Raw genomic sequence first — 15,194 nt, forward strand, 5'->3', positions numbered from 1 at the left:
CTTTAAACACTGAATTATCCAACATCCTCCTCCAACGTGACATAACTAAATTTGTAATAGCTCGTATAGTGGAATTATACTCCAAAACCTAGACACAATTTTGTGAGCTCCGTTTTCATTATGAGATTTTAGTTTGAGAGAGCGGTAAGTCAAACTAATCTCTGAGCTGTTTTGGTGATCAGCTATTAACTATTAAACTTTTAGCCCTCTGCTGTGGCACCCATCTGTGTTGCCAGACTTGCCCCATTGAAATGAATGAGGGGGGCTGCGCTTTGTCAGTAGAGGCAAACGTGGGCTGACAACAGTCTATGTCTTGCCATACAACAGTGACCAAAGGGTGGATGATGTTTTCACTCCACAGTTAAATCACTAAGACTTAACCACTATACAACAAAAATGCAAATGTCCAGTTTCTTCTCTGAACGTTTGTTTGAGGGTGGAAAAGCCTTTGAATTTAGATTATGTGACATTAAAAGAGAATTATTCCTCTGGCCTCTCAAGAAAATAGCAAAAATTCCAATAGCTAAAGCCAGCCTGATTATTGGACTGAATTGCCAGTTAATTTTAATCCATTATTTAGCATTGTTAGCCATTTTCTGGATGGGTTTTTTGCCCTAATCAACCAGTAGTTACTAATATATCTGTCCTGTTGACGTCATTTTATTTATCAAAGAAAAATGTCCAAACTGTGTTTCTTTCTATAATACAACTTCTGCAAACCTTCTGCATCAATCTGGTCCATATTTGTCGCCATCTTAATCCCGCTTCCAAATATCTCATTGGCTCGAGAGTGACCATGAATCAATGAAATCAAAACCAGACCCATTAGAATTAATAGAAAAAAACTGAAATGTGGGCAGGAATTCAGAAAGCAGGCTAATTTTCACGTCAGTTACAGTAACCAAACACCAACTTATTCAGCCTCTAAAAGTTGAGGATGAAAATATGAAGCATGTTTTATACAAACCGGGACGTCCCAGATGAGGATCCATAACAACCCTGCCCCATACTAACTGACAGATATCCAGGTTTTGATAGAAGAACAATAGTGTCAGTGTATCAGCAAACACAAGAAGATCTAAAAATACTGTATACAGGTGTAAACCTTGTGTGTAATGTACCTCACCAGAAGGTTAACTTCACTGCCTGTAAATTGCCGCCACCCCTCACCACCACCACCGGACAATAGGCTCAGCAGTGGCCTGGTGATTGCTTCTTTTCAAATGGAAATGCTGGTCGCCTCTCTTCTGCCAGGTTCCCCTAAGCAGTGTACAAATTACAGTTTACAAGGCATGGAGGAATAAAAAAAAGAGAGAGAGCAGATAGACAGAAAAAGAGAAGGTGGGAGGGAGGGTGAGTAAAAGCAGAATATCTTTTCTCTCGCCATTTTTTTTTTTTTTTTTTTAATTCGGCAAAGTGACATGTAAATTAGCCTTTAAGTGCTCCACTCGGGGACTGTGATCGTGCCCTAATTGTCACAGTCAATTGTGGCCAACAGTCTCTTCAATCCAGGCAGCTTTTGACAACAAGCACGCCAGGATCAAAAGACGAATCATCGACTCCCCTCCCAACCCACACACCAACACACACACACACACACACACACACACACGCACGCACGCACTCTTGTCTGTGTTTTTAGGCGGCTACAAAGAAAAATGGTCAAAAGCGAGAGGTGAGATTGATAGCTTTACCCGGTAAGGATAGAAAGATGGCAGGAAGTGGTGAGCACAACAGCAATTTGCTTCCTACACCAGCTTATATCAACATTCCCCAAAATCCTTTGAGTGTCAAGATAACAAACGCTGCGGATGACAATGCAGCAAAGGATGGTATGTCTAAAATGAGCAGTGGAGGTATACAGTGCAAGCAGCAGACCGTGAACTGACTTTCTCCAAGTCCTACAGGGCCATAAACTTTAGCAGAGGATGAAACAGATATGTTTGTCTGAGGCGGCACTGAAAAATAATGCAAACATTTGAAAGCGCAAACAAGCAAACTGGAAACTCTGAAGTCTTATCGAAGAGGCCAAGGGTTCAACGCTGACTTCTCTGCAGAGTTCTGCCACAGTAGGTGAAAAAACATCAGTTTGCTGCCGTCTAGTTTATAGTAAGTGATCTTCTGGTCAGACACACAATCACAATTCTTTTAACCGTGTTTGGAGGCAGCACATTGAGTGATAGTAAGTTTGGACCATCGTAGGCGAAGTCTTAGAACTCTTGGAAGTTTGTTTTACTGCACTGTGCGCTGATCATTTGTATGACATGTTGAGAGAAGTGGATGACATGTTAAAAAGCTCAGCTGCTGAATTTTAAGATAGGACATTACAGCTTTCAGCAACTGTGTCTCTTTCATTTTATTTATTTTTTGTTAAAACAACTAATTTCCTTCCGCAAGTACATAAGAAATAAAATGCTGCCTGGTTTATGTTTTTTTTCAAAGGATACATTTATAATTAGCATATCTACAAAATGCTCTCTGCTGCTGTGTGACCAATAATCCTACAATATCTGCCCTTGGCAACTAAAACATGATTCATATTTTTATGGCTTTGCTGAGGAAACTCAAAGCACTTAGTTGAATTTAGGAAAAGATTGTGGTTGTGGTAAAATATTGGAAAAAGTCAATGCATCTTGCCAGTGCTGACTTTTTCAATATTTAACCAAAACCACAATCTTTCCCTAAACTTAAGTGTTTAATTCATGTAGACCTGACAAAACATGGGCCGAAGTCACCAAACCTGGACTCCACTATCAAAGTCATTGTCCTTGTATGACCAACCTGACCGTCTTTCTATGTTTTCCTGAACTGGAAAAAGTTGCCGGTGAACATCCAAGCAGCATTTACATTCCTTCTCAAGATGTATTTGGCAAGGGAAATGGATTTTACAGAAATGTGACTTGTAGAATGCATCATTCACTTTGCTAATAACATTTGCAGACTAATCTTTGGATTGAACTTTGACCCACTCTGCTTTGTTTCCATGCCCAAATGAAGTGGTGTACATAATCTGGCTAAACCACTGGCTGCTATACAACCTGGCTGACCACTCTGTTGCTCTCTTAGTGAAATGTTGTCATTGCTGATAAGAATGATGGTTAAAACTACAAAAGTAAGGATAAAATAAATGTCTTCTGCAGCTAAATTAGCCTCAACCTTTCATGAGTCATGGTGTATATACACATTTGCATTCAGAAGTCCTTAAAGTGTCGAAATTTCAGCTACATTCGCTTCTTAAATGTGCATATATCAGAATTCATACTCCAAACAAATATGGAGCGTATCACCAGAGTAACCACTAACTGCTGGTAACTGTAGTTGCTGTTATCTAGTTAGTTCAGTAAGGTTGCAGTCCTATTAGCTGCCGCTGCTCGGACTGGGAACTAAGAGCAGAAGGGTGAGAGGGACGTCGGGCGTCAAAGAGGCAGCGACAGCATGTACATATACAGAATATTTTCTATCTAACTCAGTTAATATTTTATTTTGATTGTTGGCACAAAGTGGTTTTGCGAGACAGGCTGAAGCTAGCTGGTTAGCATGCTAACTTGAGTAGACACATATGTATAACACAAATATGGACTTTGACAATGTCAAAATTGTTATTTTGTCACATTCTGTTGGATTTTTGTTAATTTAAAAACTAAATTCACTATTACAAAATTCTTAAATTTTGCACATTTAAATATATCATGCTAACAAGTGAAAACATATCCCGACCCCCATATGTTCTATGGAGCACTTAAACTTTGTTCATTAAGTAATTTAGTCAGGGGGAGAATTTCCATTTAAATTTAAAAGAGTCTAGCTAAAAAACATGACATCAAATCATCATTCAGTTCTCAGTTCCTTGCTGTTTGTTCATGTGTCTGCATGTGTGCCTGTATGCATGTTGTAATTGCACTTTACATGTGATTGCGGATCTTGTTTTTCCAAAATACAGTAAGTTTATAAGCTCTTTTCCTCTCTTAGCAGTGTATTTCACCAGCTCATGTTGAGAGATCTGACTGAGAGGGAAATCTCTGAGAGCCGGACAAGGTTTCTGCAGATGTAAGTTAGATCTTTTAATTTAAATCTTTGTGTCCTGAGAGGATGTAAACTCATATACAGTGGCAGATATTAAGAGCATGCCGATATGCAAATGTCTGTCGAGATTAGAGCTACAACAATTATTCAAATGTTTGATTAATTATTCATTGGAGACGGCGTCAATTATTCATTTCAGCGAGCGATAAGTCGCTGTTTTTTTCTTCTCAGAGTAAAAAGTTTTCTTGTGGGATCTATCAGAATCCCAATCAAAACCATTTTATTTGTCAAGTACAGTAAATGTGCAGGATTTGTTTTGGTGGCGCTGGTACAGAGACTGCAACTGGATCAGGCATTAGACAGTTAGACCGCACATATCATATTACACATATGTGTATGTGTATATTGCTTTCTGTCTGTGTCCAAGATGCTTGGTACATTTCTGCTAATGATTAGTTGAACTACTGATCATTTTAAAGGCTTTAACTTCTGTTTAAAATAAATCAGTTAGTGTCCTCATTGCCTAGTCTCTCTCTTTACTGTCAACTGTCAAAAAAAGTTGACTTTTTTAAGAAGTTACTATTAAGAACAGAGACCTAAATGCATAAGCGCTTCAACTTTAACAAATTATTAAAGGTTGAAAGCCATCCTGTAGAAATAGTTGTAATATTAAGTCTATCTGCATTCATATCAATGGAGTGGACAAAATACCAGAAACACCTTTCAGTATAGTTCAATATGATTCAACACTATCACAAAATGTCCTCCTCCGAAATGTAAAAATAAAGTTGAATCAACACCTCTTTACATTCTTGATGGTAAGCTTTATTGCAGGAGTAGCTTTGGCTAGGTGTACTTAATAAACTGGCAACTGGGAAAAAAGACAGCTGAGGTAATATTTAAACCCTCAGAAGAAGGTCTGTGTTATAGGAAAATGTGTTGAGATGACTCCGAATGTTAAGACTAACACATAAGGAGCTTCACTTTCATGCCAGCAGTCAATACAGGAAAGAGAGAGGGAGGGAGGGAGGAGGGAGGGAGGGAGGGTGTCCTCTGAGCCTTTTCTCATAGTCTTTGAACATGCAGCAAGTGTGTGAACTGTGAATACCTAATTACATCTGTTCAAATGTAATTCACTACATTACATCTTATACATTCACATACATTCACATATATTAGGAGATAGTGATAATGGAAAAGTAACAACATACTAATTGAACATGAAAGTTAACTTTGAAAACAGCATAGTCATATTAATTGATAACTTTGACACCATTTCTACATTTCAAATATTGATTCATCGCACTGCTTGTTGCCGGGAAACACTGATGCCATAAACCCAAAAATCATAATCAAAAAAATAGGCCAGAAATCAAAAGCATAAAAAATGAGGTATTAGGTAGAATAAAAGTTTGACTGAGTTTGTCGTCTTTCCCAACTTGTTTTTTGGAAGCCACAAAGTATCTGACCTCTTTCCACAGGAAAAGCAGAAAAAAAAAATGCCTTACACATTATATGTCTTTTTCTTGTAAGTGTCTCAGTCGAATAAGTGTTCATTTGTAGAAGCCTCTGCACGGTTTTCAGCTAACAAGAACAACATAAAAAATCAATAGTTTTTTGGTGTAAGCATTTGTTTCTGCAGCAATCTGCTATGCAGCATCCTTGTTCTCTCTGCTAGGTTCCTTGTCCAACTGAGAGAGATCAGAAATACTTAGAAGAGAGGGTTTTTTTTCCCCCTCTCTCTTGCTCATGGCAAATGTAAACTAAATTCATTTTGCATGTTTGAGGAGCTCTCGCAGATCACACGCAGCAGCCTTCGCCTCTTGGTCTTTAATTGTCCGTCAATCTCTAGAGTTGTTGTGGCGTTGAGGCTCTTGTGGTGGCTATCACAGAGCCAAACCCCGTGGAGAGATGTTGAGTTTGATGTTGCAGCGCTGGAAGAGCCACAAACAAGCGCAGAGAGAAGCCAGAGAAGGAGATGTGATCTAGGATGCTACGGTTTCTCTGTCATGCATTCAAAACCTCTGAACGCCAGCAACAACCGTTATTTTAATTAAAAAGAGGCGAAACTTGCTTTCAGGGCTAAAGCACAAACTTTATGCTGAGGGTTTAACACTCGAGAGGCTGAGCTACAGTCACTTGACAGCTGTTTTGAATTGCAGCAGTGGATTTTCAAAAGGTCCCTCCTCTTTTTCTAGACCCACTTTCTGGTCAAGCCAGCTTTGTTTGATTTTCTACATCACATGAAGTGTTTACAATTGTATTTACACCAACTCCTTCAGCTGAGGGCTGATTGTAAAAACTAAATTTGTTTTTCTCTATACACTCTAATTAATAAAACATAAATATATCATTTTATGAACTTACTTCATCACTCAACATCTACTGGAGAAATCAATAGAGAATGTTGAAAAACAGCACAAAATGATCTGTGCTGTGGGCAACTCTGAATCATAATGATGACGCATTTTACCTAAAGGAAAAAAACAATCCCCTCTTACTTCACGTCTGAGGGATGTCATATGTCAAAAGCATGCATGATGCAACTGCTGAGAGAAGCCTCACCACCCAACACATGAGGACATGATGCTGTAGGAAGGGTGTGTGTTACTCTTCTGATGACTTATAGAAAATAGAGGAGTAATCTGAATTCTTCAAGGTTTCCAATGAGTTAATGTTGGCGAATGAGGCTGTGCATCCGCCCCTCCATGTCTCCATGTCCTTCAAACCAGATCTTTAGGGACTGATGCCTCTTAGTTTCTTTGATCAGGTCTGATATGATACAGTATACATTATATTTTACAACATATTGTAAAAATGCACAGAGTGGAGCTATAACTACAGCTGTTATCTATTAGAAAGTATCATCTGACTTTATATTGATGTCAGATTTTGATCAGATTCCATTTAAGAAAGAAGGCAAGGATACATTATATTTTATTGATATTAAATATGTGTTTTAATGAATGAAACACACTTCAAAGAGCTGCTAACCCATCCTGAATTATTTTATGCCTCAGTTTTTCAGAGAGTTTGTTTCCCATGTTGGAGAAAATTCTGTTTAAAGTTGTTTTTATCCTGATAAGAATGAAACTCTGGAAGAAAAGCTGAATCATTGTTTGGCTTGGAAAAGTGTCAGATTTGTTTGTGCCAACAATTAAAATATTAACTGTTGGCACAATATATAAGCTTTTGGCAGCCTCAAGGCAAAGACATCAGTGTTAGTATCATATAACTTGCAGCCACATCCGTCTAGCTCTGTGTTACTTTGACCTTTGACCTCCTCACTGCTGGTTATGTGTAATGTTTACAGGAGCTTAAACCTAATCTGCAGTTACACTTAAAATGAAGTAGTCTTGTTTAAAAAAATCTATCTGAATCTCTAAAATCAAAATGTTTATTTTTCCTAAAAACAGGACACTTCACCACCCTCGAAACAGCAAAACCTCATCCACATAATCCTTGAAAATCCTCGAGGAAGTGTATTCTACAGCCCTCTGATGACGACCTGTAGCAGGAAAAGGGCCGCTGGCATCCTGGTGACCAGATCTGGGAGACACAGGTATGTTAGAATAAATACCCCTACACCTGTGCTTCATGTGTGGAGGAAATAAACCTTTTTACCAGGAGTTGTTTTAAGCAAGCGAGGCCTTAAAAGTCTTGAATTTAATGTCACAAAGTCATTCAGCACAAATTATGAAGATGAATATTCTCCACATTGTCACAGGTTTTGTTTGAGCTGCTGGGTGCTTTTTATCGAGAGACTGGGCATAGATTCATCACTGGATGCACCACAATGTCATGTGACTCTCTCAGATCTAAATTAGGCCAATAATCAGGGACGCCTGGCGGCTGAGTTGTTGAATGCACAGCATATACTGTACATGCAACTGTGTTTCAGTCCTGAGGCTTGTTCTGCTGTGGCATCTCTCTCTCTCTCTCTCTCTCTCTCCTCCTCTCTCACTCTCGTTTTATTTGACTGTAAGGGCTCCAAAAACACAACACAATGATAAAAACATTTATTCTATATAATCATAGGATGTATTTCATATGGCAGTATCACAGGGCCAATGTTCTTTTTATTAAATATCAGCTATGAGACGGTCAGATGTTTGACTGTTGACCTGATTTAAGTGGGGATCTTATTTCACTCTGGAATGAAACCTGCTGCTATTCCAGGTTTCACTTGAGCCTTTTAACACGGTACAGTGATCTGAGGTCTGTTTTAGTTGATTTCACACATTTACAGGAAACGATGGAGAAAAAGAGAAACATTGTTGGCATTATCTTACCTGTAGATCAAATTTGACAAATTCACCCCAAATAAATTTGCAAAAATCCTTTAAGTGAAGCCTTCTCCAAAGGATACTGTTATGCTACAGTGACCTCTGACCTCCTTACTTTTGCTTCTTTGCTTCTGACGTAGATGTTGAATTTAAAGCTTGTGCATGAACAACAATATGATGAGCAGATTTTCATATTCTAAGATCCAGCGAGCTAAACTGGTGATCTTTGCTGTCGCATAAACTTTGAAGGACATTGAAAGACATTCAGTAACAGCAGCTGACACACTACACACAATTTAGTGGTGAGTGTATTTGCCTGCTCTGTAACTTGACTACAGTACGTACAAACAGAAGTCGTAATTAGACTGACATTCTCTAAATGCTACGAAACATTCCTACAACCCCGCCGCACCGCCGTGTTTGTGTTTATGCTGTCAAAAAACTAAAAGTGGGCCTTTCTTCCACACACACACACACACACACACACACACACACACACACACAACACATGAGGCAGAGAGGGAGAGAAAATTAGGATTATAATCTTGGTAATCAGCAGTCATGCCTGAGGCAGACAGCTGCAGAACTACAGAGCTCCAATTTAGGTGTTGGACATTAAAAACCATTAAACCCAAGTGAATTTCCACTTATTGATTTTTCTGGGGCAAACATTTCAACTGGAGAAAATAAGCCACGGAGGATAATGTGCTGCAAAAGCTTCCATTTTTTTATTTAGAGAAAAAATACAAACACAGAGGAGACATTGAGCCATACAGTTAAAAATAACCACAATTCATTAGGAATTATTTGTAACTAATTACAAACCTGTCAGCCTGCTTTAGTTGACAGTTCACCTCATAAATAACAATTTTCCCCAAAACATTACAAACAATCTTTTCCTCATAATTAATTTAATCACACTAACAACTGTGCGTCAACATCTTGTTCTTTTAATTAACAATCCAAAAAATGTAAAAGAAATATGAATATGAATCCATGCGCACATGTTGTTTTTGGTACCCCCTCCCCTCATTTAAATCGATATATTCATTAAACACAAGGTCCCCCTATAGGTCACACACCGACTGTAATCCGTTTTCACGGTGAACATGCGGCCCCACGTAGGAGAGCCTGTGTGCGTAAAAAAAAAAAAAAAAAAAGGCGAGAGGTGCCACTCCAGGCTCGCATGGATGAATGGGACGCAGAGCTACGGTTCAAGAGTGTGTGTGTGTGTGTGTGTGTGTGTGTGTGTGTGTGTGTGTGTGTGTGTGTGTGTGTGTGTGTGTGTGTGTGGGGAGAGAGAGAGAGAGGGAGAGAGAGAGAGAGAGAGAGAGTGTGTCTGTGTCTGTGTGTGTGTGTGTGTGTGTGTAAGTGAGAGACAGGGAGAGAGAGGGTTTGCTGGACTGCTTCGTTTACATGCAAGCACCGTGGCAGTAAATTACGCATGACAATAATTCACCCAGGACTGGATCCACTTTCGACCCGAGAAAAACGGGAGGCAGAGCAGCCTCACCCCGCTTCTGCCCTCCTCCTCCTCCTCCTCATTGTTGATCGATAAGAAGAAAAGAAAAAAATGACTAAATTTCGGGATGGAAAAAGATTCAAATACTAAAGAGAATAAGGTAAACTTACCAAAAAAAACTCAATTTGGAACTGAGTCCTTGGCTGAGTCCTCCGGTCCACAAGTTGGAGGGAAACAAAGTTGAAGATATTTAGATAATAATAATAATTATAATAGTAACAATAATACAATTATTGTTATCTGAATATTAATAATTAAACATTTTATGATTATTATTATTATTATTATAAAACCTCAAAAACCGAAGTCTAAAAAAACAGTTTATATAGAAAATCCCTATCAAAAGCTAAGACTCTGTTGGTCTGTGATTTCTTTTTGCTGCATCTGATTGTTTTTTTTGTTTTTTTGGAATAAGGATTGGAGGGGGTGTGTGAGGGGGGGCATAAACCAGTTCAGCCCCTTGATTGATGATTTAATTAGCCATACAGTGGCGAACTGCAGGAGGACAGGACACAAAATAATACTTTATTTACATAACCAATCACGGCGCTGCAAAGGTGGAGCTTTCTCTCTCTCTCTCTCTCTCTCTCTCTCTCTCTCTCTCTCTCTCTCTCTCTCTGTCTCAGACATGGCTGAAGATGGTTGACTTCTTTAATAAATGCGAGATTCATCCTGTTAAGTGGCGTCCAGAACGAAAAATGACTCTAATAATCCTGGAATATCCCTGTGATATTCCTCTAATATTCCTGCAGGGACTCGCAGTGTGTCTGCGGCTCTCTGTAGTGACTTTACAGTCACTTTATTGTACTTTATGGTATTTTTTTTTAACCTCCTTTAGTATCATCACAATATTCCTGCAGTCATATCTGTCACTGCTGGCTTGTAGTTTGTGCAGTCATATCTGTATAATGCCCCACATTTATTTAGGATTCATTTTGGTTGGTTTTCGTTAGGGGGTGCAATTGGAAAATTGACTTGTGCAAATAAGCAGAAGCAAAAATGCAAATGTATTTGTTCCCTCCGGAGTGTAATTGTATGTGGACTTTATGCACTTCTATTACACACACAGAGGCATTGATGTACCTGCAGCACGCGTTGATGCTGCAGGTACATCACAGGTAATAAAACAATTATTTACTATTACGCTGCAAAAAAGTCCATGTGAACTTGTTTTTTTTTTTTTTTTTATTTAAAATCAAATATTTCACAAAAAATCCAAACACGAATTCTGCTAAATGCGCCGAGGAACTCGTGTTAAAAACACTTCAAATGTTCTCCAATAAATTCCCTAAAAACAAGTGAAATTACAACAAATTAAATAAATCTTCCGACGGTAAGAAAATTAAGCTCAACACAAGAAAACGTTGATTTCTAGAGGAAACAAGAGGAACCATCCCCACACATGCAGATTTTTTTGCGAAAAAAACAATGTTTTACAGTAAATGACAGCGACCAGGCGGACATTTTTTGCAGCGTAGATAAAAGCCGAACATCCCCAAACCTTTTGCAGTCGCAGCCAATTACAATAATGAAGAATATGTGGAATTGCCTCCCCAGCCCCTCTCCTGCATCCCGCCGTATCAAGCCTGCCATTTCTGCAAATTAAACGGAGTGGAAATAGAAATAAAGCAAAAATCCTTACATGATTGCGGCCGGCGTGGACGCGCTCCAAGTTTCTCCCCCCTTTCTACACACTAACACACTCACACACACACACACACTGGAGAGAGACAGAAATGGAGAGAAAAAACACACACACACTGTCGCCTGTTCTTTGCTCCGCGTCGAAGCCCGACATAGTTGGTTTCACTCAAAAAGAGAAGAGATGGAGAAAGAGAGAGGAGACTGAGGGAAAGAAAAGAGGAGGAAGAGGAGGGGGGGAGAGAGAGAGAGACAGAGAGAGGGAGGAAGAGAAAAAAAAACTTCACGTTCAACCCAGAAGATGCTCACGTTTGGCTCTCCTCAATTATCCCCTCCCGTGAAGATAGGTGGCGTGCGTTTCAGGGGGCTTCTCCTCTGTGTTACACGGCAAAGAAAAGGAGGTGGAAAGAAAAAAAATGTCATTAGAAGAGGCGTAACACGTCAGTCCCTACCCAGGTTTGTTTCCTGGAGTGGGTGTAAGACATCAGTTGTAAACCTGCCCTAGCAGGAATAGCGGTCCCTCCCTCCTCCCAACTATTTCTAAGGCTTTATTTCTAAGGCTTTATTATCACCGGTGGAAAAGGATCCGCTCACCGACGCGCTCCGGTATCATCCTTCCTCGCAACTCCTATCCACAGGACACCTCTTTACACCCCCTAAAAACAGGTATGTGCCTCCTCCTCACTTTTTATTTCTCGCATTTTTTCGGAGAAAGGTTGGACATTAAACTTCCACTCGCCCGCGTCAGAGTTGGAGCTCAACTTCGCCTTACCTGCACAGGTGGAAATAGGTGCGTTTGTTTTCACTGTTTTTCCTTTTTTCACCTCCGCGGTGTCAGAGGCGTCCTGTAGGTTCCTGATAGCCGGGAAAATGGGCTTTTTGCGGGGCGTTTGACGCTGCACAGCACTGCTATCCTTGGGAGGAAAAAAAGACGATATGCATCCCGTTTTCTTTCTAAGTCTCTTCAGCTTGTCTTATATTAGTGTCTGTCTGTGTGCCCACAACAAACACAACCTATGTCAATATTCACTTATCCTAATAACGGTATTTGCGCTGATAAATTAGCTGGCGAACCGAACATCCCACACTGGCGATCTGAATCTTATCGCTTTTGTTTATGCGTGATTTGTTGCTTAAAGATTTTTTTTCTTCCATTCCGGAGTCATTTGGCACATTTTGACAATTATTCCCCATCTGGTATTTATTAGCTGTTGACAGGAGGGTTTGGATTCAGTTTATTAAACGTAGAAGTGCAATTTTCTCTGGCGAACCCAAGTGTTTATTGAAGTTCTATGACTTTTAATCAGACCACACAGTGAGGACTCAGTACAAGCTGAGGCTCATTCTCGCTTTCGCCGTCCATAACGTGTGAGCTCTTGGTTTGACCCTAAAATTTGACAGAAATTTGATTTATTAACCTGTTTCGCCTTCTGTGCCAAAGCAGGACTATACGCGCAAAATGTGAACAAACGCTGCCAGTTTAAATTAAAATAAGTAGGTGATTTATTTATCTTAAAAAGTGAAGAAAAATACCAACCGGATTGTGAAACTTTTCTGAATGAATTAACAGTAAGTATCATGTTTTCTCTGCGATCCTCACTGGAGAAATGAATTATGGTTTTTCTAATGAGAGAAATGACAATTCTCTTCCTCCTGCTGCTGTTTGCTTTGCTGTTAATGCCACAAAGCTGAGAGCCGATCAGTTGAAAATCCAAATTAGATGGACACGGATCCCCTCTCCGCTCCTTCTCATACTTTCACCAACGGCTCTTTTTTTATCTGTCCCTCCATCCAAGTTCCATTTGCAGTTTCTTGTCGCGCGTCCGGCGCAAGTGGATCTCTACGCTAATACCCACATTGTTGGTGCTTCTGTGTGTGTTGTGTGTGTGTGTGTTTCCCGTCAGATATCAAGCTGAAATCAAGGAATCGAGTCCATGCGAGCTGCCATCTGATCCCACACACACTTATCAATGAAGCAAGAGATCATGGCGGATGGCCCGAGGTGTAAGAGGCGAAAACAAGCCAACCCGAGACGGAAAAACGGTAAGAAAAGCACGGGGGAGACAAGCCTAGCAGTCGGGGAGGGGATATCTTTGGATGGAAGCCTGGTTTGAAGGTTTCCACTGCGGGTCGGGGGTGTGTGAGGCTCCGCGGCTGGTGCGCATTTCTGCCTTTCCCATTTACGCAGGGATAAAGGGACCGCTACCCGGGAGAGAAACTGTGCGTAAACGCATCAGTGTTGCAGCCCCACTTGAACCTTTGAAATCTCAAAAAAATACCGGTTTCATAATGTGTGTTTTCGGGGCTTTATTTTGGGACGGCTGCAAGGAGGTTAGTTGGAAACTTGTGGATGTAGGAAAGTTGGAGCGAAGCGGTGCCGGGCTCGTTTCTCGCCGGGACAATATCCGCCATGGGGCGACTGTGTAACGGTCACTCAGACCATCGCTGGCTGGGGCAGACTCATGCTGCTCGGTGTAAAAGTCCAATCTTGTGACTTGAGTTGGGATTTGCTTTAAACCACGCGCTGGCATGCGCCGGCCGTGATGTTTTTGTCTTTATATAGTCCTTTACATCACCTTCACAAGACACAATTTCAAGTGATTTACCCCCACATTGTGTCCGTTTTCCGGGACAAGCAGAGTGGTGATATAATTCTAAAGAGATGGCATTTGGTTGTTGCTGTATGTTTTTTTTAACCTATGCGTTTTGTTTACCTTTATCACTAAGTTTATTGCTGTGGGAGCACCATGTATAAATAGGATGACATGTCCGATAAATGCTGGACATTAATTGGGTCTGGACTGGAGCGCTGGAGGTGGAGATTTGTTGGTTTTCTTTCTCCATTTGACTGCACAGTTTCCCACAAGAGGCAAATCTGCAGTGACATTTCCTGGCCCCGTTATTCCTGATTATTCCATATAGGCTCCAAACACACTGGCGAGGTGAAGCAGTGTGTGTGTGTGTGTGTGTGTGTGTGTGTGTGTGTGTGTAGAATATAGAGGCTGTGATTCAGCTGCTCAGATGAGGCTTTTATTTGCTTTCTCCACAACAGTTTTTAAATCTCTGCCCCCACAGGTTATTTATCTAGATCAGATTTCATTTATTGATTTCACACAATCAATAGCAGACAAGCATTTTGTTCCACATTAAATAGCACAAGAGCATAACAGTGGAGCTGGAGATTTCCTATATATATATATATATATATATATATGTGTGTGTGTGTGTGTGTGTGTGTGTGTGTGTGTGTGTGTGTACATTTGCAGTATTTATACTTAAAAGAAAAATAGAATAATAACACACATTTAGAGATATGACAGCCTGTTTAGCTGTGGCCACCTGTTTAGTAAAGGGGGGAGCAAGAGGGAGAAAAGCAGTCTTGGCTTTTGTACCAAATGCAGCATTTTATAAAAAAAATATTAGCAAAGCAAATATAATTTTCACACCCTTAAACCTGACAAGAGACGGCAAGCTTTGGCAGTGTGTGTAAAGAATATTTTTATCTCTTATAAAAACGTAGTCACTCTCTCATCCAGGAGAGTGTACATTAAAAAATAGATTTCATTTTAGTTTTAAAATGTGAAATGTGAGTCGTCTTTTTCCTTTTTTCTTCCATAACAACTAGCTCTGTCTGATGATACCCCCCCCCCTACCCCCCCCTCTCCTCTTCCCCTCCCCTCCTCACCCCCTATCCTCCCCCCTGGGAATGCAGAGGCTTATTG

General features: G+C 40.2%; 1 protein-coding gene and 1 long non-coding RNA gene across 6 annotated transcripts in view; one reads left to right on the forward strand and one right to left on the reverse strand.

Moving 5' to 3' along the window:
• Positions 1 to 9,010: 9,010 nt before the first annotated feature.
• LOC127378502 (uncharacterized) lies at positions 9,011 to 12,800 on the reverse strand. The gene is made up of 2 exons (XR_007888060.1): positions 12,245 to 12,800; positions 9,011 to 11,847 (listed from the first exon to the last, which is right to left on the reverse strand). It is a non-coding gene; the product is annotated as an uncharacterized LOC127378502 (long non-coding RNA).
• zeb2b (zinc finger E-box binding homeobox 2b) overlaps positions 11,841 to 15,194 on the forward strand; it is an 88,621-nt gene continuing 85,267 nt past the window's right edge. For 4 of the 5 annotated variants that reach the window (XM_051427374.1, XM_051427377.1, XM_051427376.1 and 1 more), the window contains exons 1-2: positions 11,841 to 12,138; positions 13,377 to 13,515. In XM_051427374.1, the coding sequence (XP_051283334.1) occupies positions 13,443 to 13,515 (73 nt within the window). In that variant the 5' untranslated portion in view covers positions 11,841 to 12,138; positions 13,377 to 13,442. Of the gene's footprint in view, positions 12,139 to 12,946; positions 13,042 to 13,376; positions 13,516 to 15,194 lie in introns of those variants that run through there. The other variant, XM_051427375.1, reaches the window with a different exon arrangement.

Source organism: Dicentrarchus labrax, unplaced genomic scaffold, assembly GCF_905237075.1.
Source record: "Dicentrarchus labrax unplaced genomic scaffold, dlabrax2021, whole genome shotgun sequence".
NCBI classification, from domain to species: Eukaryota; Metazoa; Chordata; class Actinopteri; family Moronidae; genus Dicentrarchus; species Dicentrarchus labrax.